At 49.7% G+C, this 25221-nt stretch overlaps 1 protein-coding gene across 1 annotated transcript in view; it reads left to right on the forward strand.

Moving 5' to 3' along the window:
• Positions 1-25221, forward strand: part of BUD23 (BUD23 rRNA methyltransferase and ribosome maturation factor) — a 114304-nt gene that overhangs the window by 56366 nt on the left and 32717 nt on the right. Inside the window, exons 4-8 of the mRNA XM_085649674.1 lie at positions 7247-7329; positions 8006-8102; positions 12145-12241; positions 12323-12373; positions 13032-13117. Of these exons, the coding sequence (XP_085505800.1) occupies positions 7247-7329; positions 8006-8102; positions 12145-12241; positions 12323-12373; positions 13032-13117 (414 nt within the window). The remainder of the gene's footprint in view (positions 1-7246; positions 7330-8005; positions 8103-12144; positions 12242-12322; positions 12374-13031; positions 13118-25221) is intronic.

Raw genomic sequence — 25221 nt, forward strand, 5'->3', positions numbered from 1 at the left:
AAACGGAAGCCTTAGCCTCATGTCTCATTGGATATTTGGTTTGTGGGCTAGATCGTAAAGGTATCTCATGTGCTGGTGAATTTCTATCCCAGCCCACCTGATTACGATACACCGCCGGAGCCAAGGCTAACGCCCATTCTGACACATAAGCCTGTTTAGCTTCTTCAGAAACATAACGGGAGAAACTCGGAAGCATCACGTCCTCCCCTCGGGAAGAAGCGAGAACAAATGGCAGAGGTCAATCTGCCTTTGCCAACAAAATGTCATACGAGGAGGTGAGGTTTCCCCCCCCAAAAAACACATTAATTGTACGCTGTATATCCCTTCAATTTGGATGACTATTTCATAAAGTCTATCCGGGAGCGCAACTCGTGTATCTGCTGTGTCCACTGTAATGAGTGTCGGTTCCTCTCGCCGCCAGACAATGATGGAGTGCCTCCCGCACTATGGTAACTTCTGCCGCGCTGTCGAGGAGTGTCACTGCCCATGTCCAGTCTAGAAGCAGGGTTCTCACCGTCTGAGACATACTTCGCTGTTAAAGCGTCAACTTTCGTCTTTTGATATGGAGGCCTAAATAGAGGCAGTCCCTCCGGTTTGGCTTTCACGTCTAACTGGCGTGGTGGATCACGTCTCTGCTGAGTAGTCTCGCCTTGTCTGCTATCCTGGCGCTCTCCACCACCAATTTGAGAATCCGATGTTTCCTGTAAAGAACGAGGAGAGCGCAGGAACTTGTAACCTCTCAGGTGTCTTAATTTTAGAGCGGTCACCCAAATCATAACTACGCTCAGAAACTTCAGGTGTCGGTGAACCAGCACGCGAAACTTGCTTCTGTTGTTGCTGCCGCTGATTCTTATTCCAGTTCTTATTTAGGAAAGACTGGACGCCCATCCTTTTCAGGTTGGGCTTTTTGTTGAGTTTGTGTAAAAGGCTATTTCACCCTAAGGTTTTATATGCCTTAGCAATAATCTTTGGCAATTCACATTGTTTGTCCGCGTCAGCAAGAGCCTTTAAGCGCTGACTCACCTGTAGGCTAACAGCTTCCCCTTTTACGTTAGCAAGGGTCATATTGCAAACAGTATTGAACACCCCAACCAATCGCATTCCCAACTCAAGGGCAGCTTCTGCCTCATGTTCCTCCTGAACTCTTTTAAGGACGGACGGCAGAACGGTCATTGAGGGTGTGCCAAAACACAATGAATACACCGCTGCAAATACTTTTCCCCAAGTGGTACAATCAGCCAACTCTGGAATAAGGCCTTTAGTTAAACTCACATTCAGGATCCTGTGTTTCTCCACAGGAGTGGTATGTGGAAAGACAGCTTTGAGTTGCTCAAAGCTTTCAGCTAGCCAATAAGGGATATCAGCCTTATTCTGAGGATGTTTACCCATCACTGAATTAATCATGATGGGTCTTATAACAAGACCACCGTGTCCCGGACGTTGTGCAGCACCCCAGGCTGAGCCACCTGTATGTTGCGCGACGTCCACTGTATCACAGCTCTATGTATATGTATCAAAGATGTATGTAATTGACGTTGCTCTGCGATAGGAGCGTTAAGGTAATTTGGATGTGGTGTATACACAGCCAAAACAGGCCACGTAGCCCCATCAACTGATGAGGGGCCTGAACGGACTGCAGAAATAGGGTGAGGAAGAGCGCCATTAATCCATATGGTGTGCTGCCAAGCTGTCAACGGAACTTCAAGAGATCGATAAGGTCGATATTCCAGTGGAACCACGAGGCAGTATATTCTTGAAACAAATTATTGTTTTCATCCACTGCCGGAAAAGTAACCCAAGAATAGAAAACCTTGAAGCGGTGCGTTGCATCTGCTTCAACAACAAAAATAAGATCAGCTCCAGCATTAGGGACTCCATATTGAGTCAAATAAGTTGTGACTGGAGCACGATTTGTAGCCACTATGGCAACCACCATTATAAGAAGAACGTAAGAATGACAGCACAACTATGGGGAATAAACAAAGAAGAACCTTTCAAAATCCAAGCTTGGAAAACCTATAACTATCAAATATAGGAGGCTAAGCCCTCTCACCACGGATGTTTCAGAAAAAGGTGAGAGGGTATTGTGGACACACACAAGCACATCTCAGGGGTCTCGCGAATAAGTACCAGACCAAATGTTGGTGGTGCCATGTTGCAGGGATTCTGCACATACACAGAACTATGCTCAGAAATACGGGACCTCGTGTTTAGGGGCTATGCCTTCCTACCTCCTCAGTACCCACAATCCCAGGACCGACTAGCTATAGTGTCTCACATGCTCTCCTAAACAATCACGAAGATGCAAATTGTTGGACTTGGCCCTTTTTGCAGGTTCATCCCTGAACATTTTGCCTTCCTCCTGTATTTTCTCTGACCTGTTTTTGTTGGTTTTATGACTCTGGGCACTTTACCACTGCTGATCAGTCCTAAAGTGCATATGCTCTCTATTGTGAATTGTTGTAATGGATTAGTGACTCCATGATTGGCTTATTTGATTTACTTGTCAGACCCTACTACAGTGCACCATGTGTGCCCAGGGCCTGTTAGTCAAATTCTGCTGGTGGGCTTGCAGCACTGATTGTGCCACCCACAGAAGCAGCTTGTAAAATGTGGCTCAGGCCTGCCATTGCAGAGCCTGTGTGCAGTCTGTGACTGCCATGTCGACTTGGCAAGCGCACCCACTTGCCAGTCCCTAAACATTCCCTTTTCTACATATCAGACACCCCTAAGGTAGGCCCTAGGGCAGGGTGGATTGTATGCAAAAGGTAGGTCATGCCATGTGTGTGGCATGACCTGATAGTGAATTACAGCCTATTTCGTGTCACGGGGACTGCGGAGAATACAACCTCGAAGGGGGTGACTGGTGGAAACCACCCGAATTGACCGGCCCTATGCTTTGTGTCCCTCAGGATGATCCATGGACCGCATCATTTACAGAACCGTATAAGGAGGAAACCTGTACCTTTAACTGGGAAGCCGTTCCCGGAAGCACCGCCCTCTATTCTAACGTGGGCAGCCAGCAGCCAATAAGAGTCAGGGAGGCGAGAACCCGGACGTGCGACGACACCGGAGAGGAGAGAGAGAGGGAGAGCGACGTTGAGCCAGAGTTCCAGCAAGAAAACGAACGAAGCGAACAGCCTACGAGGAGCAGAAACCCCACGGAGGACGGGAAGTCGGAGGCGGGAGGACTCCGCAACCACGCTCCGCCGAGCCACGCCCACGGAGGAGCGTGGCTATCCCAGGTACGGGATCGTTTCTCGGGCTGGGTCGGGAGACGGGAGGGCGACACTAGACCCCGACGCTCGCCGCCTTGTACATACTTGCATCCTCCCCCCCCCCCCCTTATTCACTTCACCCCCGCTCACGAAGGGTCGCCTGGGTCACTTCTGCACCAGTGTGTTTCCCTCCCTCCCGAACCCTCAAAACAAGTGTAAAGTGGACGGGTAAACTAATCCTCGCTTTTCTCTTTGTTTGGCACGGCCCCGGAGTTTCCTCGTCAAAGCAGTAAACCCTGAGAAACGAGACGAGCTTCAACCCGCCGCGGTCAAGACCCCGGCCCCTGAAACTGGACTGTCTACTGGGAAAGGCAAAACAACAGCCCTGAGTTGGATTACCAATAAAACCTCTCTACATACGCCCCTTCTGTAGCGTCCTCATTTCGACCCGCTTACATTTCGTTTTTCACTATTGCAAGGCTACCTGTCCCCATAGGCCAGAATGGGCAGTTTGATTATAACATCTTATAATCCTAACTGACCCAGGGAACCAGGTAGAAATTCTAGTTTAGTATGCCTGAACTCAGAATGATAAAATACATCTTTTAGTGAAGTTGGTTTTTACATTCGGTGTTTGAAAATACCACTTTTAGAAAGTAGGTATTTTCTTGCCTAACCATCCAGCCTGCCTCTGCTAGCTTGTGTGTTGTATGTCTGGTTTTGTGAGTGACAGGGGCTGGGGGCTCCAGGAGACTGGGTGAGTCAGCACTAGGCTGAATTGGCCCATCTGCATTGGGAGTGGTGGGAGGAGTAGCACCTGGGCCTGAATAGGGCTGTGCCTGCTTTCCACAATGCTGGCTCCACCTCCTGCGGTGCATCTGATGACCCTGGCCCACACTGACAAAGGAAGAAGGTGTGCACTGGCAGAATGCACCCAGAACTGGTTTGGACTAGGTACAGGACCCTCTGCCTTCAGAGGACAAAGAATTTACTGGTATAAGTACTGGGGCACAGGCCCCAGAACTTTAGATCACTTCTGGGAAAACAAGACAAACCTTTCCCAAGGAGAAGGACCAAGGAAGCTTGGACTGCCCCGCTGCCAGTGTGCTGTTTGCTGGGTTGGCCTGCAGTGGTTTCTTCATTGCCAAGGAAAGGAGAAGGAATTTTTAAGGAACTTTCATCTTGCAGAATAATTCTCCAAGGGGTTGAATTTGAGCTTGCCTCCTGACTGAAGTCTCAGGGATACAAAATACTTCATTCCTTCTGTTTGCCTGCATCTGGAACTTGCTGTTCTAGCTGTTACAGAAGGAATTTGCAACACTGACGCCGGCCCGCGATGCCGTAATCTGCATTGAAGCCGTGAGCGCTGTTCCGACTTGCAACATAGACCCGAAGCCGGCCGCCGTGCCACATCTACGCCAGCGAGCAACATCGTCACCTGCCATAAGCCGTGAGTGCTACTCCGACTTTGCGACGTAGGCCCGACGCCTGCTGCTATGCCGCATCGACTCCGGAGCCGACATCATCGTGGAGCCGATCCTCGACCTGGGTGGTCAAGAATCCATCGACATTGTGACATCGTACGGAACCATGGTTTCGGCGCCATCGTGACGCCACCTCCTCTCCGGTAAGGAACGGACGCCTCCCCTGCTTTGCGCAAGCATCGAGGACCTGACGCATCACCCCCCGAAGCAAGGAACCGACGCCTCAGAGTGTCAACGACGCCGCATCTCCCCGACGCTGTGAGCTGTCTTTGTTTTCGCTTTTCCATGGTACTGTTTTGTGTAGGTCTGTTTTGACTCCGGGCCCGATGCCGCGCACCTCGCGGTCGGTGCCCTACTTTAGGATTTCTTTGACCTTGACATCGTGATAACCCCAACTGGAGTTATCTGTTGCTAAAGACTGCTTTAAGTGAATAACCTATTTTTGGAACTACTTCTACCATCTTTAAGTCTATTTTGAGTACAGTATTGTAGTTTTTTGTCATTTGTGGTCTTGTGTTAAGTCTATATAAAGAATACTTCTTTTTATACAACCTGTGTGGTGTCCATTTGTAGTGTTTTCACTGTTACTGTATGTGTGCACAAATGCTTAAAACACTGCCTCTGAGATAAGCCTGTCTGCTTGTGCCAAGCTACCAAGGGGGTGAGCAGGGGTTATCCAGGTGTGTAATCCCCTTTCCCTAACTTAGAAGCAAGGGTCCCTATTTGAACAAAGGTGTATAACATTGCCATCTAGAGACCCCCAGTTCTAACACAAATGACACCCCAGAACATATCTGTGACCGTGGGGAGTCGGCGGGCTGGAAAAGCAGGCAAGGGGGCCGTATATAGCGTGCAATATTCTTTGTTTATTGTGTCGGAGCACGTCGTGCAACAGAACAGTACAGGGAGACAAATCCGAACAGAAAGATGAATTAGAGCCGGACTCTGGTTTATCCGTCGCGGTTGTCTTCCTAGGGCTCCCCTGACGTCTGGATCGTCGTCGTCCGCCGTAAGGGATGGATGGGCACCTCGGAGGGCAGAGAGACACAAAATGGAAAAAGGAGCCGTTAGTCCTGCTGAAATCCGGACTGTTGCTGTCACCGTAACCAGGAGTGAGGAGGATGAGGAGACCGTGAGGGAGGAGGAGGATGAGGAGGTAGGGACGGGTTGACGAAAAGAGGGGTGCGCGGAAGAATCGTGCGGGTAGTTGTATACAACGTGGATGATGCTATACAATAATTACAAAGAGGCCTATCAGGGTGTAGTGGCGTGTCTAGGAGAAAGAGTGTATATATATACAGGGGAACTATCTTACATACGGATACCTAGGGTAATTTACTAAAGGAAGCGGGTACTCACGGGCTCCGCCGTAACTCTCCTCCGAGTTACGGCCGCTCTTCAGCCACCTCCGGAGGACTCCACCAATCTTCCGACCACTCTTCGGGTTCGCCGCTTCCGTCTTCTCCGTTCGCTGCAGCTCCTGCCGAAATCTCCTGCCACGATCCTCCGATGCCTTCGGTTTCACGTCCTCCATCTTTTCTGTCTCTAGCGGGGATCTGGGAGGAGGGACTTCCGGGATCAGGAGGCAGTCCTTCCGGGAGGTCAGCGTTCGGGATAGGTTTCTGCAATAGAGAGAGGGGCGGGGTTTCTGTTGTCACGGACGCTGTGGCTGACGCTCCGGATCGCGCGCCCTGGATGGTAGGAGTTCTGTGGGAAAGTGGTACTCGGGGTAGGGTGAGTAGGGGAGGCAGGACCCGTGGGAGGGAGACATCCTCACAATATCACTCCTGGTTCTCTCAGGAATCGTGGTAACAAGACACACCTTTTCGCTCACTCACTCGTACATGTCCACAATAAGAATTGAACGAGACACTGATATAGTTTAAAATGTTTATTTGAACTATTGTGCTCTAACACGCAGTATACGAGCCACAACTAGCAGTAAAATGCACAAACCTAACACAGTTAGAATTGCAGCAGCAAGGCCATATATCATAAAGGGAGATGTCCTCTTATAAAGACAGTGGATTAAGGACTATAAGGCCTAACCATCCTCCCCTTGGTAAGATGAAGTTTTATTATATAATAGAAGATATCTGGGCTTTGTCAGCAGACCCCATACCTTAGTGCCCAGATGGTATATCGACATCATAGGAACCGCATGGCTCTTCTCCCTGGAAAGGTCCCTCTCAAAGTGTGTATTAACCAAACATGCATCCCCATAATATCAAAGCACGAGTTTCCAGCAGCAGCAGCAGCTTTGTTAGCATGTTTTGTCTAGGTGCTAGGGACTGACCAGAACAGAATAAGAAGGGGCATTTTCTATCGACCTTGCTTACAGTGTTAAGACTAAACTCCAGGAACCAGCAGAGAATGCACCAAACAGATGGTGCTAACTTAGCGATGTTGACCATGTTCCTATCGGCCATACTACAGGTGCACAAACTAATCTTGTGATTGGGGCTGAGGGCCATCTAGACTGTTTAAACCAAGGTCTGAAGGTAATGTAAATGACTTGAGACAACTCCTTTTTTCTTTTTAAAGGTGTGGTTCGGGACTGAGTGGTGATTACATCTCGGAACAGGGACATCATTGGATAGGCATAGACATCAGTCCTGCCATGTTAGGTAAGTGCATCCCTTGGGCATACAGAGGGAGGAAGTACTATGGATTTGCTTTAACCCTGTACATGGAAAGATGACTTTTGAATAATCTCTGCCCTTTACCTAATTCAAGGTATCACCTCTAGGCCTATTTTACCTTGGAACTTAGATCTTAATTTTGCATGATAAGTGGGAGTGTGATGCTGACATACTGGGAGATCCTATGAATTTTTTTAGGCACTTGTGTGCTAACCTTTATTTTCATTCATGGCAGGTTTTCCTTTATCTACGGGAGCTTTGTTTGCTTTTTATTGTGACTGGATACAGTGTGTGTTGCATTACACCTACTTATTTTAGTGTGTCCTTTGGTATTTGCACTCAGTACCTCTTGTATATATGTGGCTGCTTGTCGGTGGGTTTGGAGTTATCCATGGCAGGTGGTGCTACCCTCTTAGGGGCATGGTACTTTACCCATGGCACTACTCCTTTACACTATTTTAGGTCTAAACGATAGTGTGGGTAATAGAAGGTTGGGTTAGTTGGGCTACCTCCATAGATTGTATAGACTGAGGCAAATGTCTCCCGTTGTTAGTGGATGACTGATGCAGTGGTGTGAGGTATACACCTCAATCTATTTTTAGATACTGCTGGGATTTTATTCCTCAGTCAGTGACATGTCAGATTTGTCTGCTTTGTACAGATGTTGCTGTGGATCGAGAGGTCGAAGGAGATGTCTTACTTGGAGACATGGGGCAAGGTATTCCCTTCCGGCCAGGCACATTCGATGGGTGCATCAGGTAGGCTTCAGTTCTTACATGGATTTAGATCCTATCAGATATGTTTTAGTGGCTTTCAACTATAGGGTTACATAGCATGCAAAAGCCTTCAGAATGACTATCTGATCTGGAAAGGGCTGTGGTGAGTGTTGTTCGGGTACATAGCAGTTGGGCAGCAGGATAGAATACCCAGCAGGGATGTTGTTTTTTCTTTTTGTGTTGTGTAGCAGCGATGTTGGGGTTCTTGTTGTGTTGGAGTAGGTGCCCAGGCATTTTACCCTTCTGCTTCAGTGTCACCTTGACCTCTCCTTGCCCTTGCCCTTCTGAATTGTGTTGATGTCTGTCTTTTGCTGTTTTTCTTGTTAGCTGCTCGTTTCTGTCCCCTACTCTGTAACTGCTCTTTCTTGTTTGTGTCGTCTGTTCTATCTGCCCACTGACTCTGTTTAACTGTCCCTTTTTTTGCATCCTTTGTTTAACTATCCCTTTTTTTGCATCCTTTGTTCCTCTTAACTTCCCCTTTTTGCATCTTTTGCTCCTCTTACTGCTCCATTTTGCAGCTTGGTCTTTTGCAGCTTTGTTCTCTTTTGTCAGTTGATTCCCCCCACTTGCTCCGCTAATCATGTTTTCCCGTCTTGCCGCTCCCACTGGACTTTCCCGCTCTTGCTGAGCCTGCCTACTGCTGCCACGCCCCCTCTACCATAGCGTTCCGCCCACACTCCAAGCCACTCTTGCAGCGGGTGTGCAGCTGACGTGCCAAAGGAAATTCCGTCTGCACCTGGTCTGTGTCCAGCACCAGAAACTCTGGTTCAAACGCCTACCACAGTTTAAACGCCGACTTACTCCACCTGCTCAACCCTGTATGCCGCCACAAATGCTGCTGCTGAGCCACACCTCAGTCCACGGTGGTCTCCCTTTGACTGCTCTCATTTCCACTTCACCTGCCTCCACACACCTGCTCCCACCGCCCACTAACAGTGCGCCTCGCAGCAAGTCAGAAATCAAGATCCGCACTTACACAGCACCATTCCCCCACCCTCACAACAACACTCCCTAGCAAGCATTCTCCTCACCACATGCCCACTCTACAAGCACTCCACTGAGATTTGGGACCACATTGACTCCCATGCACGAAACTTGACTCAACCCCATATCAGCACTAGGCATCGCCTTAGCCATCCCTACTGAATACAAAATCAAGCACCAGGTTTGACCCCATAAACCAGGAGGAAGACTCCCCAGGATCCACAGAGACAACATCAAGTGTACCTCTTACACTGACCCAGAAGCTACTTTTTTGGAACACATGCAGCTTCATACCGACAGTAAAAACACTACTAAAGACACCCTTCCCTACTGGCTCCCAGGACCATGCACTCACTTTAGCAGATTCCACACTGACCACACTGCACCCCTCACAATGGGCACCAAAGACTTAATACTTCTAAGCGATCTCAACTTTCATTTTGACGACCCCACGGACTCCAACTCCAGGGACTTGCTCGAAAGTCTACAGAGCATCGGCCTCACCCAGGTCGTACAAGGCCCGACCTACATCGCCGGACACACCCTGAAGTCCATCCTCGCCTCCAGTGACCAGGTTAAAGTCAGCCACATCACTCCACTCACATGGATAGACCTCTCCATTGTCCACTTCTACAAAACAGGGCCACTAAATACCCCTATGGAGTTTAGCAGCACCCTAAGCCGCTGCTGGAAGAAAGATACAGAAACGGAATGGCTCAACTCCCTCCAACTAAACTACACAAAGCCCACCGACGACCTTATCAACAACACAGACAACTTCAACAACTGGATCACCACCTGTGCCAACACCCTGGCACCTCTGAAAAACACCAAACCCAAAAGATCCAACAAACAAGCTAACTGGTACAACTCTAACCTCAGAGAATCTAAGAGTTTATAAACAACTTAAAAGGAAATAGAGGACCACCTCAAGAAACACTTATAAGGCCGTACTTAGACACTATCACCATAGATTAAAAGAGACCAAGAAAAAGGACTGCAAAGAACTTTTCGCCATAGTCCAGGAATTCATCAACCCAGCAGCCGCTGCCCAAACCATCACCCCTACACAAGAACCCTGCAACAACCTCTCCAACTTCTTCCACAAAAAATATCACTAAGATCTACAGCAACTAAGAACTTCAGCCACCACCAACCCCCCATGGACCTTCCCAGCCTGTTAACTGCATCAACCACAGACTACCAACTGACAGCATGAAACCCTCTATCCATCGAGGACACTGCAACAATAATGAATACAGTCCACTGGGGCACCCAAAGACCCCTGCCCCCACCATATCTACAATCTGGGAAAAACCACTATCAGTGCTGCACTCACTTCTATCATCAATACCTCCCTCAACACAGTTACCTTCCCAGCCACCGCCCTCCTCAAAACATCCTCATCCGACCCCAAAGTACTCAACAACTACTGACCCATCTCTCTGCTCACTTTCCCAGCCAAAGTCATCAAAAAGGCATAAAGAGCCCACTCTCTGACAACTAGAATGCCACAAACTCCTAGACGACTCGCAATCAGGATTCCAGAAAACCACAGCACCCGAACAACCCTCATCACTACCACAGATGACATATGCACCATCTTCAACTGTGGACAGACTGCCACCCTCCTCCTTCCCCGCTTTCAAGACATTCTCTCGCACCACACACTCACTGCCAGACTACACACAGCAGGAATACAATAACCAGCACTCAAATGGATAGCTTCCTTCCTGTCCAGAAGAACAAAAGGAGTCAGGGTCTCACCATTCACATCAGCAGCCACAGACCTCCTCTGTGGATTCCCACAGGGATCATCACTAAGCCCCGCGTTTTTAACCTGTAAATGACTCCTCTGGCAAACATAATTGGATCCCATGGAATGAACATCCTCTCCAACGCCAAGGATACTACACCATCTCCACCAAGACAAACTTCAAACAATGAATGACCAACTTCGTCAGTAGATGAAAGAAAACTGACTCAAGCTCAACACTGACAAAACTGAAGTGCTGATCTTTGGGAAGAAGAGCTTACCCTCCCCAACAGGCCATGCTAAGAACTTAGGCGTCATCATGGACACCAACCTCATCATGTAGTATCAGGCCAATGCCATCACCTCCTTAGGCTTTCACATCCTCCGCATGCTACATAAAAGCTTCAAGGGGCTCCCGCTGGACACCAGACATATCATCACAAAGGCCCTAATTAGCTAGCAGATTGGACTACGGCAACGCACTCTATGCCGGCATCCCAACCCATGTTCTTTAGGCTCCAAAACACCGCCACCAGTCTTGTACTCGACCTCCCGTGCCGAAACCACACCACTCCTCAGAGTGCTGAACTGGCATCCCATTCAGAAGTGGTGCTAGTTCAAACTTCTCACCCACCTTCAAGTCACTACACAACATGGGACCCACATACCGCAATCACCGGCTTCACTTCCCACTTCCACACATCGTTTAGCATCACTCTCACTCACTCACGCACACCCACTCCAAATCCACAGAATGCAGAATGGGAGGTCGATCATCCTCCTGCCAAGTGGCCAAATCCTGGAACGATCTCTCCCCCTCCCCCCCCCAACGCATGAGGTCCTCCTCACTGCTTGAATTCTGCAAGAAGCTGAAGACATGGCTATTCAATTAGTAGTTTGGCGCGACTATCGAGACTGCCTATATTCAGGCCCAGCCTCAACACACACACTCACCTAATCAGCATCTGGATACTCACAGGTGACAAGCAGCGCTCTACAAATCCACCTTACATTGTTGGACGAAGATGGTAAATACATTTGTTGGCTCTGTATGTCCTAGCGTGTAATGCACCAGACCTACAAATTCTGGTACTTTTAGTCATTGTTTTTTTTTGTAAAACAATTTTTATTAACAGTAATTTTGCACCTTTCCTTATACAAAGTTCACGTTTACGACATAGGTTGAATTCTTTTCTGTCAAAGTCAACATAGGTGACAACTTTTAGTCATTGTTGGTACTTCCTAATGTAATTTAAAGTACTTTCTGCATAATTTTCTTGGCAGCATTTCAGCTCTTCAGTGGCTTTGCAATGCAGACAAAAAGACACACAGCCCCCCAAAGCGACTTTATTGCTTCTTCTCATCACTCTATTCTGCACTGGTGAGTGACATTCGAGAAAATGAAATGCCATGCCTTTGCTATCCTTGGCTGTTTGTAACTTTTTCATTTGTTCTTTTCTAGAGTAGAGGATCTCGAGCTGTGTTGCAGCTTTACCCAGAGAACTCAGAACAGGTTTGCACTCATATTGGCCTTGAACACATTCAGAGTTTAAGTGTGAATTGGACATCGTGTGTCTGGCCGATCTGCTGGCATTTTGCTTGATTTCTACCAGGTAGTGGGTGACTGATCTCCCATATTTTGTTTTTTTACTGAATGGATTTGCGTGGTTGCTATGTTAGTAGTTGGAGTACCTAAAACTACGTAATGGACATCTAATAAAACCATTTGATTTTCTAGCAGTCTAGCTTTGGTTGGTTGATCTTAGCTATTTTGAGTGTTGTTGATTTATCTGTTAGCATGTTGATGCCTTTGGAACTGGGCATTAAGTGACTGATAAATCCTTTAGTGTTGGGTGCCTGTAGAGCTGGGGGTAGTGGGTTATTTCTCTTTTAGAGTCCAGTGTTTTGGAGCTGGTTTGTAGGTAATTGATTTGTTACCTTTTAATGTCTTGTGATTGATCTATTCGTGTGTGGTATATCTCAAACTGATCACTGTGTATCTTGTCGGGGTGGTTGAGAGCTTTCAGGCACTAGACCAAGCGGTGGGCAGTAAATTTATCTGCTGGCAATTGCTGGTTATGGAGCCAGTCGGAGGGTGGGGTCAGGTGTGTTTGCACTTGGTTATAATGATTCATGTTTCACGTTAGTGCTTCACCACTTCTCTCTTTCAGCTTGAACTGATAACTGCACAAGCCATGAAGGCAGGCTTTACTGGAGGGATGGTTGTAGATTACCCGAACAGCGCCAAAGCCAAAAAGTGAGTGCAATCTCATGAAAAGTAAGGAGTTTTGTCCTGTCTGGCTGAACTGACCTTTCCCTTCACCTGCTTCTCCTTGATGCTATGCTGTTGCTTTAAGCTGTGTTATGGTTGTGTTGATTATTTAAACGGATTACCGACGGACGTCAAAGGAGGAGCACGCAGACTCAGAGTAAAAACAAAATAACATCAAGGTTTTCGAGCAAAGTGACATTGCCATTTACATTGGGGAATTATCAAGGGATATAGAGCACACACCATTCAGATTTTTACCCAACTGCCAAAACAAATTTGCGCAGAAAGACAACCACAATATGTGCAACCTTTGCCTCCCAAAAGATCACAAAGAGGATGGGTTCACCACATAGACAAGTTCATGCTGAAGATCCTCAAAGCAAGAGAGAAGCAAACGTTTACACACTATGCCCTGGCACAGGCTCAGCGCAAGCAAGGGTCATTCAAACAGTTGGGGTTGTCGAACGACAATGAAACCCATGAGGAAAAAGACATGGCATAAGGGAAAAGCGCTGACGCCAAATAATTTGTTGAGGCTGAGAAGTAAAGAACACAGAAAAGGACGTCCCCTCCTAGAGACGCTAGGTAACACACGAGGGGCACACCAGCTGAGCTGAACTCTTCGGGCTTGAGCAAGCAAGATTATTCTCAATGCCAAAAACTTTGGCGAAACCAGCTTCAACATTAAAAGGTGATCAAGAGCGCCAAAGGGACAATGGAAGCACAACCTGACAGGAAGGCTTCGGCACAGAAAAGAAAGCCCAAGATTTCTGATGTTGACCAAAAGCCTCTTGACCAGGAAAGAAAGCATCCTCATCTCTAAGCCATAATGGAGAACCTGAGGAAAAGAAAGACAGAGTTTGACCGATTTATGAAGTCTTACTGAATCCCTCTGAAGCCACCGAAGGAAAAATTGAGACCACAAGCCCTTGCTGAGTTAAAACGTCCTGCTACACCAGAACCACAGAGAGGTTGAGGAAGACGTTTTTGAGTACCAAGAAGATGAGACACATGAAGGCTTAGTGGAGCAAGAACCTTCAGATGGAGGAGAAACAGCAGAGGGTTAGTGGGAACTCTACACCAACGAACCTGAAGAGGGAAGTTGACTTCTACCCACCCAGACCTTCGACCCCTAATATTGCAGTCCAGAATGCCCTAATAAAGAGGGCAGCTGACCTTGTTGTGCCTACCTCGAAGAGAAACAGACAGTCATGTTTCCTGCTGGAAACACTCTCTAGCTGAAAAAGGGAATCCATTCCTACCCATGCTGTCCTGTACCAGTGTTCGGAGGCCTTCATGAAACCATCTCCAGCAAAAGCCGGCACACCAAGAATAGGAAAGAAATACAGGCACTCTACCACAGACCCTCCGTATATCAAGGGCATTGTGGTTACGGATTCCCTGATGGTCATAATGTCACATAAGAGGGCAACTACAGTGACAGCCTCCTGATGAGAATAGCAGGCAAGTGGACATGGCGAGCTGAAAGATGGAGAGGTCAGCAGTGCTGCAGTGGCGTATTGCAAAGTCCAAATCATTGTTGAACCGATCTGCCCCCTGCAATGGACGAAATCAAGGACCTCCTGCAAACCCTGCCGGAGAGAAAACCTGTGATCCAGACAGGCAAGAACATTGCAAAAGCCTGCCAAAAGTCATTGCTCGATGTAGCAGAAACTGGCAGCAAAGAACTATGTGCAGCCACAACCCTAAGGGTGTCCGGGTTTAAGCAAGAGGTACAAGTCTCTGTAATCAATATGGACTTCACTGGGGACAGACAGCCGCTTCAGCAGTACAGTGGAGGGTGCGCTGCAGCCCATGAAAAATGACAATGAGTCTTCCAAAGCAGTCGGGGCTTTGTAATAAAAAAAGACTTTCTGAGAGCAAAATTGCCCTGAGGAAAAGTCATTGAGCAAAGGGAGGTCTGCAGCCTACATCTCATGCCTTCTTCACGCCACTGTGTGGGCCACCAAGTACACTGTCGCCGTGGCAGTAAGGATCCCCTTTAGAACACACCTTTTTAGGGAGACCCAGAGAAAGAGAGAGGGTCCCGAGAGGATTGGTAACTTGCAGCAGAGCTCCTCTAACCCAAGTGACCAGTAGGAGAAAGAATGGAAGGCAGATGGATATTAAACCTAATCCAGCATGGTTACTGCAAAGAATTATAAACAGACCCCCAACAATAAGAACATGACTGAAGATATGCAGCAAAGAAAACTGTGCCTATGGCAAGAAGTCAACAAGAACTTAATCAAGAGAGAAAAAAAGCAAGTACCTCCTAAAGAAAAGAACCAAGGAGTTTTTATTTGGCTTATTTCCTTGCACCAAAGACAAACGAGACACTCAGGCCCATATTAAGTCTTAGGGCACTGAACAGATGTATAAAGGTACAAAAAGTTCCAGATGATGACAATGTTTCAGGTAATCCCACTATTCCAGAAAGGAGACTATGTGGCAATTATAAACTTCACAGATTCCTCCCTGCACAAACCAATGAGCAGTGGACACAGAATTTTATTGCGGTTCATCGTGGACAAGGTACATTGTTAGTTATCGGTCCTTCCTTTTGATCTTAAGTCTGCTTCAAGGGTTATCACAAAGTGTCTTGGAGTAGTGGCAGCTACGGAGAAGAGCATACAGGTTTACGCATATTTAGGAAATTAGATGGTAACAATGAAATCATTCAAACAATGCAGGATAACATAAAAATATAATAAGGACACTATACAAGCTGGCTTCCTGCCTGAACTTACAAATACATGTCCAAACTCAGAATGAGAAAAGGCATTCCTAGGGGCAACACTAAACCTGGTGAAAGGAAAGACCCTCCCTGTAGCAAGACCAGGCACTGACCGAGCAAGCGCACCTCTACCAGAAGGGACTATGTCTTACAGTGAGAACTGTGGGGAACAATGATGGCATCCTGTATATCCTTAATACTCCATTTGAGACATCACATAAGGACACTCGAGGAGTGGCCACAGCAAAAATGGTCACAAGCTACCAGAAGTGGATAGGATCTAGTGGTCATCTCAGACAGAATACACAAGGAGATGCAGGGGTTGAATACAGATGTTACAGTGGGCAGACCTGTTCAAATTACCAACTCTATCTGTAACCATTACAACAAACACATCCCAAGCATGATGGGAATCTCAAATGGGAAAGCTGAACATCACTGGCCTATCGAGCCCAGAAGAACCAATGAAACCTATAAATCTGATGGAACTCAAGATTGTCTTATAGGCCCTCAAAGCCTTCTAGGTACATATTGTTAGACCTGTCAGCCCTTTGGGTGGTCCCTCCTCATCATTATTTATTTTGTCCCACTTTTGCCTCAAACCCTGTTAGTATTTTTTCCTTTTTGGGAACCACCAGACTTTTTAGTATTGATGCAGATTCAGGGAGCCATTTTATCTACCCCTGGAACTTCTGTCTGAGGGCCTGGAGCACAAAATGGAGGCCACCTGTGACATCATCAGAACCCACTGGAACCTACTAGAACCTTCTGCAACATTCTGGAACCCTGTGACAGTTGGAGGCGGTTTAGAATGTTGGGAAGCTAAGTCAGAGTTGGCAGTTGGAGCTGGCAGTTGACACCTGACTGGTGAAGAGAGAGCAGCAGAAACCTGAAGGAGGAAGGAGTGAGGCAGCAGGGGTGGAAACGTGTGCCTGGAGTGGGGTCCAGAAACCCACCCTTGATACTAGTCCCTGCTGACTGAGCCCAGCCTGGAGCCCTGTGTGGGGAAAAGTAAGAAAAACCATCTTAAGGACCTGGACAGCAGGAACAGGCCTTAAAAGTAAAGAACAGCAAGTTCCTGACCTGACTGGTAACTTCTTGAAGTCCGACGTCGAGAAGCCTGGAGACCTGGAGCCCGAGGTGGAGAAGCGGCGCTGACTGGAAAGCAGACGTCGTACCCGGAGCCGCCAGAGGTCGAGAGAGGGCGCCGACGGAGGTCGTGGAGAGTACCAGAGGTCGAGGAGGAAGTCACCTGAGGTCGAGTGTGCGGCGTCGACGGGGGAGTGAAGTCCGCCCTCCGGAGTCGCCGGAGACCGAGGTGAAGCGTGCCGGAGGTCGGGAGTGGAGGTCGCACTCTGGAGTCGCCGGAACCTGAAGAGAATCGTGCCGGAGGTCGGGAGTGGAGGTCGCACTCCGGAGTCGCCGGAACCCGAGGAAAGGAGCACCGGAGGTCGGGAGTGGAGATCGCACTCCGGAGCCGCCGGAAGTCGACATCGAGCCAAGACTGCCCGACGTCATCGAACCGGAGGTCGACATCGAGCTGAGGCCGCCGACATCGAACCGGAGCCGCCGGAAGTCGACATCGAGCCCAGACCGCCCGACGTCATCGAATCGGAGCCGACATCGAACCGAGGCCGCCGACATCGAACCGGAACCGCCTCCCGGCGTCGACAAGAACTGTCATTGAGTCGAGGCCGCCGACATCGAACCGGAACCGCCTCACGGCGTCGACACGACTCCAGCGGCGTCGGAACTTCATAAAAAGGGCAGTAAGTGGAATAGAGGGCGCCTAAGGCCCTGTGAAGCCATAAGAGATCATCCTAGGGGCTAGAGAGGTGCTGGAACCAGCTTGATAGTGCCAGGGGTGAGCTGAGACTAATACAGAGGGGTTGTGTAGTGTGGGAGAGCCAGATCTCTAGATTCCCCCTTGATCTACCTCAGTTTAGGCCTCAGCCTTGTCCAAGCCAGGGAGTATACCCCTCAGGCCATCCAAATCTCTACCAGCTGGGATTGGGTCAAATCATCCCATAGTACCTCAGGAATGTGAACTGATTTTCAAGTGTCACTGTTGGCTTTTATTATTTATTGAGAGCACTGTATTTATTGTATTCATCCTATTTATGGCCTCACAGTATTTATTGCCTCACAGTATTTATTGTTTCACAGTATTTATTGTCGCACAGTATTTATTGTCTCGCAGTATTTATTGCCTCATAATATTTAATTGCCTTTTATGTAATGCACTTATATTTATGCCTTGATTATTTATGATCTACCTTATTTATTGAATCGTTGAAGTATTATTTATTTGACTTACCCTTCCACAGGAAAAGCCTTGTGTACTGTGATTGTATTATTATTTATTTAATCAGCAACTAAGAGAAAAGAAGATAAAGAGATATATTTTCAGTATAATTTTTAAGGTGTAGTGTCGTTTTTGGAACGGATGCACGCATGGTTATTGTGTGGGTATGACGTATGCTTAGCACGGTGCCTGATCCCTGACCACTCGAGCCAAGCTACCACAGTGTGTCTGGGAGAACACCACCACCCTTCCCGGTGTGGGAGTGTGTTTTTCTAACATGATTGGTGTTCAGCGGTGGGATAGAGCTGTGCCTACGTATACTCGACAATAACTGTGGGTAGTCCATAGGCCTACACCGGGAGTTTTCTCAAAGCGGCCTTCCTAATTGTGAGTTTTTGTTTTTCCAAATTTACTCTGGTGGTGGGAGGAGGTATTATAAAAGGTACCCCCCTGCATAGCTTCTGCAAATAACTGTCCTCTGACCTGAGTGGGCAAGATGGAGTTTGTACTGGAGAATTTAGAAACGTACACTGTGGCCCAACTCAGGGAGTTTTGTCAGCGGGAGGGGGTGTATTGTCCCCCAGGAGCAAAGAAGGGTGCACTCCAAACCAGCTTAAGGGCTTGGGGGGAGGCACGACGAGAAAGCAAGGCTGAGGAGGAGGACAGGGATAGAGAGCCCGACAGTGAGGGAGCTGGTTTGTACCAAACTGAGGTGGGGAACCTGTTAGCGGGGCCCAGGACACTTTCCAGGAAGGGCAGCAGTGCCTCTAGCGGTGGCTTGTCTGAAGTGGAGTTAACAGACCGGAGGGAGAAAAGACAGCTCACATGGGACTTAGCAAGGCTGGAGAAAGAGAAGGAGGAACAGAGGATGGCTCATGAGTTAAGGCTGAAAGAGATAGATCTTCAGATCCTACGAGTCGGGGCACACCCTGTTTCTAATGGTGGCAGCGAAGAAAGAGAGTTCACCAGGGAACCCAAACCCTACTTGCCGAAGGACATAGTAGCTAGCTATGGGGCGGGTGACGATATCGCCAAGTGGCTAGCGGCCTATGAGGTCTCGTTAAGGGCCCATGGGGTTCCAGAGAAGTACTGGGGAGGGGGATTGTACAGGTACATGCCTCCAGCTGGTAGGGATGCATTATTGGCCCTAGAGCAGGATGAGCAGACCCACTACCCCACCATGAAAGTGGCGCTCATACGAAAGTGTGGACTAACACCCGAGAAATACAGGCAGAAGTTCCGGGGTAGCCACAAACTGCGCACACCGAATTGGGTGGACTTCCTGGATTATGCAAAGAAGGCATTAGAGGGTTGGATTCAGGGCAGTGAAGTGAGGAACTACGAGGGGTTGTTTGATTTAGTATTGAAGGAACACCTGCTCGAAAAATGTTTCCCTGAACTGCGTCAACACCTGGTGGATAGCAAGCTGACCAATCCCCGGAAGCTTGCTGAGGAGGCGGACATTTGGGCTAGTACCCGGGTGTCCACAAGGGGGACTGGTGGGATACTCAAAAGGCCGGACAGGGCGCCCCCCAGAAGAAAGAGGGAGGGGAAAAGAAAAAGGAGTTCTCCAAAGGCCCCCAAAATAATTTCCAAGGTAAGGGAACAGGATTCACCCCTAGGGCTAACCCACCCAGAAACCCTAATCCTGGCCAGAGTCAGCAGCCAAGGGTTGTCCATTGCTTCGAGTGCGGTGGCGTTGGACACTATAAGGGAGATGCGAAGTGCCCGAAACGACCACCCCCTCCCATTGGAGGAAAGGCCCCCGGAGTAGCTAGTGTAGTGCTCGGGGAGGAGATGCCTTTAATTAAGGGAAGGGAGTGGGCGGGTGTCACTTTAGTGTCCCTGGGAGAACGGGAGATGGTTCCTAAGATCCAGGTGCCCGCAAATACTACAAAGTATGGGCAGTGGGTCACCATCAACAGCCAAAGAGGGGAGGCTCTGAGAGACACAGGAGCCAGTATGACTATGGTGCGTAGCCAACTGGTGTCTCCAGAGCAGGTGATTCCCGATGTACTCCACCCTGCCGCGATGGCTGACGGCAGAATGGGCCACTATCCGGTGGCCGAGGTTCCCTTTGAATGGGAAGGGGTTGCAGGTTCACTTCGAGTTGCCGTAAGCCCTGCCGTGCCAGTCGATTGTCTGCTGGGGAATGACATGGAGCACAATGCTTGGAAGGAGGTGGAATACCGGACTCACACTGAGATGCTGGGTACACCTGACTGGGCCTGTGTGAGCACAAGGTCCGCGACTACCCGGAGAGGGAGTTCGTTCAGGCTGGAGCCTGGAACAAAGGCCCAGCCAGCTGCCGATCAAGGGAAGAACCGAGGACAGGAGGAGCCTGCCTCGGCGTCCACACCCCGTAGGACGGATAGGCTACCGGAGGTGGTGGACCAGGAGTCTGCGGTGGGGGATGTCACCGAACTGGAGGACCTACCCATCCCGGCCGAGTGGCACGTGGAGGGAGGGCCGACCAGGGAGGAATTCTGCAAGGGCCAGAGGGAGTGCCCTACCCTTGAGGGACTGAGGCGACAGGCCGAAGCCCAGGCAGCAGGGAGCGTTGAAGGGAACTACAGTGTTTACTGGGAGGATGGCCTCCTCTACAGTGAACCCAAGGCGCCCCTACATGGATCGTCACGAGCCTTGGTAGTCCCTCAACGTTATCGAGCCTTCCTTCTGGAGTTGGCTCACGAGATCCCATTGGCAGGACACCTGGGGCAAGACAAGACCTTTGCCCGTCTTGTCCCACACTTTTATTGGCCTCAAATGAAAGTGTCGTCCGACACCTACTGCCGGACATGTGTGTCTTGCCAAGCCAGTGGGAAAACAGGGGTGAAGCTGAAAGCTCCCCTGGAACCACTTCCTGTCGTTAGCACCCCCTTTGAAAGGGTGGGCATCGACATTGTGGGTCCATTAGATCCGCCTACTACAGCTGGTCACAGGTTTATCCTGGTTCTGGTGGATCATGCCACACGGTACCCAGAGGCAATACCTCTGAGGACCATAACAGCACCTGTTGTGGCTAGGGCCCTGATGGGAATCTTTACCCGAGTGGGTTTTCCCAAGGAAGTTGTGTCCGACAGGGGGACCAACTTCATGTCAGCGTACATGCGGGCGATGTGGAAGGAGTGTGGAGTGACATACCGGTTCACCACTCCTTACCACCCCCAGACCAATGGTCTGGTGGAGAGGTTCAACAAAACCTTGAAAGGCATGATCAGAAGTCTGCCTGAAAGCCTGCGGAGGAAATGGGACGTCCTCCTACCCTGTCTATTATTTTCCTACAGGGAAGTGCCACAGAAGGGAGTGGGCTTCAGCCCCTTCGAGCTTTTGTATGGGCACCCTGTACGTGGACCTCTCAACCTGGTGAGAGACGGATGGGAAAGAACTCCCAGAAAGCTTCCCCAGGACGTGGTGAGCTACATGCTGGCCTTCCGGAGCCAAATGGCTAAGTTGTGGAAGCAAGCTTCTGACAACTTGGAGGCCAGCCAAGCAGTAATGAAGGCGTGGTATGACCACAACGCTCACCCGGTGGAATTGGAGCCTGGCCAGAAGGTGTGGGTGATCGAACCAGGAGAGCTTAGCGCCCTCCAGGATCGCTGGTCAGGACCCTTTGAGGTATTGGAGAAGAAGGGTAAGGCTACCTATTTGGTGGACCTTAAGACCCCTCGTCAGCCCCTACGGGTGCTGCATGCCAACCGCCTCAAACCCCACCACGAGAGGCCCGAAGTCATTTTGATGATGGTGACTGACGGAGCAGAGGACGTGGAAAGCGAGCCTCTCCCCGATTTGTTTGCGTCTCAAGAGAAGGATGGGTCGGTGGAGGGAGTGATTCTCTCCCCATCTCTAACTCCTGAACAGCGGGAGGACTGCCGCCAGGTCCTGGGACAGTACTCTTCGTTGTTCTCCCTTGTTCCGGGTAGGACTCACCTGTGCGTCCATGATGTGGACCCAGGAGACAGCCCACCTGTGAAGTCCAAGATCTACCGGATGTCAGACAAGGTGAAGGCCAGCATTCAAGTGAAGTCACTAAGATGCTGGAGCTAGGAGTGATCGAACCTTCTAGCAGCCCCTGGTCCAGTCCGGTGGTACTAGTACCAAAAGCTGCACCACCAGGTGCCCAACCGGAACTGAGGTTCTGTGTGGACTACCGGGGACTGAACTCAGTGACCAAAACTGATGCTCATCCGATCCCTAGGGCGGATGAATTGATTGACCGGCTGGGAGCTGCCCAATATCTAAGTACCTTTGACCTTACTTCGGGGTACTGGCAGATCTCTCTGACTGGTGGAGCAAGGGAAAGGTCAGCCTTCTCCACGCCCAATGGCCACTACCAGTTCTGTGTGATGCCCTTTGGGCTCAAGAACGCACCTGCCACGTTTCAGCGTCTGGTGAACCAGATCCTCACTGGAATGGAGAGTTTCTCTGATGCTTATCTGGATGACATAGCCGTCTTCAGTACCAGCTGGGAGGATCACTTGCGTCACCTGCAAGCTGTTCTCCAGGCCCTGAGACAAGCTGGATTGACGATCAAGGCCAGCAAGTGCCAGATCGGGCAGGGGTCGGTAGTGTACCTTGGACACTTGGTGGGTAGGGGAGCGGTGCAACCCCTCCAGGCGAAGATCGAGGCCATCATGGCCTGGGAACCCCCCAAGACTCAGACTGAGGTCCGAGCTTTTCTGGGCCTCACCGGATATTACCGCCGCTTCATGAAGGGTTACGGTACCATTGTAGCCCCCCTCACGGAGCTCACGTCCAAGAAACAACCTCGACGGGTAGTCTGGACGGAGGCTTGTCAGCAGGCCTTTGTGAAGCTGAAGAAAGCCATTTGCGAGGCCCCGGTCTTAAGGGCCCCAGACTTTTCCAAGGAGTTCATTGTCCAGACGGATGCATCAGAACATGGCATTGGGGCAGTGTTATCGCAACTCAATGAAGAGGGTCTGGATCAACCCGTGGTCTTCCTATCCCGGAGACTACTTCCCAGGGAACAGAAGTGGAGTGCAATAGAGCGTGAAGCCTTTGCAGTGGTATGGGCTCTGAAGAAGTTGCGGCCATACCTGTTTGGCTCGCACTTCCTAGTTCAGACCGACCACAGACCCCTTCGTTGGCTGATGCAGATGAAGGGGGAGAATCCCAAGTTGTTGAGGTGGTCTATCTCCCTACAGGGAATGGACTTTCAGGTGGAACATCGGCCTGGAGTGGACTACGCCAATGCAGACGGTCTCTCAAGGTATTTCCGCCTTAGTGAAGAGAACTCCCAAGGGGTTGGGTAGCTCTCCCCACTTTCAGCTGGGGGGGACGCGTGTTAGACCTGTCAGCCCTTTGGGTGGTCCCTCCTCATCATTATTTATTTTGTCCCACTTTTGCCTCAAACCCTGTTAGTATTTTTTCCTTTTTGGGAACCACCAGACTTTTTAGTATTGATGCAGATTCAGGGAGCCATTTTATCTACCCCTGGAACTTCTGTCTGAGGGCCTGGAGCACAAAATGGAGGCCACCTGTGACATCATCAGAACCCACTGGAACCTACTAGAACCTTCTGCAACATTCTGGAACCCTGTGACAGTTGGAGGCGGTTTAGAATGTTGGGAAGCTAAGTCAGAGTTGGCAGTTGGAGCTGGCAGTTGGCACCTGACTGGTGAAGAGGGAGCAGCAGAAACCTGAAGGAGGAAGGAGTGAGGCAGCAGGGGTGGAAACTTGTGCCTGGAGTGGGGTCCAGAAACCCACCCTTGATACTAGTCCCTGCTGACTGAGCCCAGCCTGGAGCCCTGTGTGGGGAAAAGCAAGAAAAACCATCTTAAGGACCTGGACAGCAGGAACAGGCCTTAAAAGTAAAGAACAGCAAGTTCCTGACCTGACTGGTAACTTCTTGAAGTCCGACATCGAGAAGCCTGGAGACCTGGAGCCCGAGGTGGAGAAGCGGCGCTGACTGGAAAGCAGACGTCGTACCCGGAGCCGCCAGAGGTCGAGAGAGGGCGCCGACTGAGGTCGTGGAGAGTACCAGAGGTCGAGGAGGAAGTCACCTGAGGTCGAGTGTGCGGCGTCGACGGGGGAGTGAAGTCCGCCCTCCGGAGTCGCCGGAGACCGAGGTGAAGCGTGCCGGAGGTCGGGAGTGGAGGTCGCACTCCGGAGACGCCGGAACCCGAGGAAAGGAGCACCGGAGGTCGGGAGTGGAGATCGCACTCCGGAGCCGCCGGAAGTCGACATCGAGCCAAGACTGCCCGACGTCATCGAACCGGAGGTTGACATCGACCTTAGGCCGCCGACATCGAACCGGAGCCGCCCGAAGTCGACATCGAGCCCAGACCGCCCGACGTCATCGAATCGGAGCCGACATCGAACCGAGGCCGCCGACATCGAACCGGAACCGCCTCCTGGCGTCGACAGGAACTGTCATTGAGCCGAGGCCGCCGACATCGAACCGGAACCGCCTCACGGCGTCGACACGACTCCAGCGGCGTCGGAACTTCATAAAAAGGGCAGTAAGTGGAATAGAGGGCGCCTAAGGCCCTGTGAAGCCCTAAGAGATCATCCTAGGGGCTAGAGAGGTGCTGGAACCAGCTTGATAGTGCCAGGGGTGAGCTGAGACTAATACAGAGGGGTTGTGTAGTGTGGGAGAGCCAGATCTCTAGATTCCCCCTTGATCTACCTCAGTTCAGGCCTCAGCCTTGTCCAAGCCAGGGAGTATACCCCTCAGGCCATCCAAATCTCTACCAGCTGGGATTGGGTCAAATCATCCCATAGTACCTCAGGAATGTGAACTGATTTTCAAGTGTCACTGTTGGCTTTTATTATTTATTGAGAGCACTGTATTTATTGTATTCATCCTATTTATGGCCTCACAGTATTTATTGCCTCACAGTATTTATTGTTTCACAGTATTTATTGTCGCACAGTATTTATTGTCTCGCAGTATTTATTGCCTCATAATATTTAATTGCCTTTTATGTAATGCACTTATATTTATGCCTTGATTATTTATGATCTACCTTATTTATTGAATCGTTGAAGTATTATTTATTTGACTTACCCTTCCACAGGAAAAGC

This window comes from Triturus cristatus, chromosome 3_2 (genome assembly GCF_964204655.1).
Source record: "Triturus cristatus chromosome 3_2, aTriCri1.1, whole genome shotgun sequence".
Classification (NCBI taxonomy): Eukaryota; Metazoa; Chordata; class Amphibia; order Caudata; family Salamandridae; genus Triturus; species Triturus cristatus.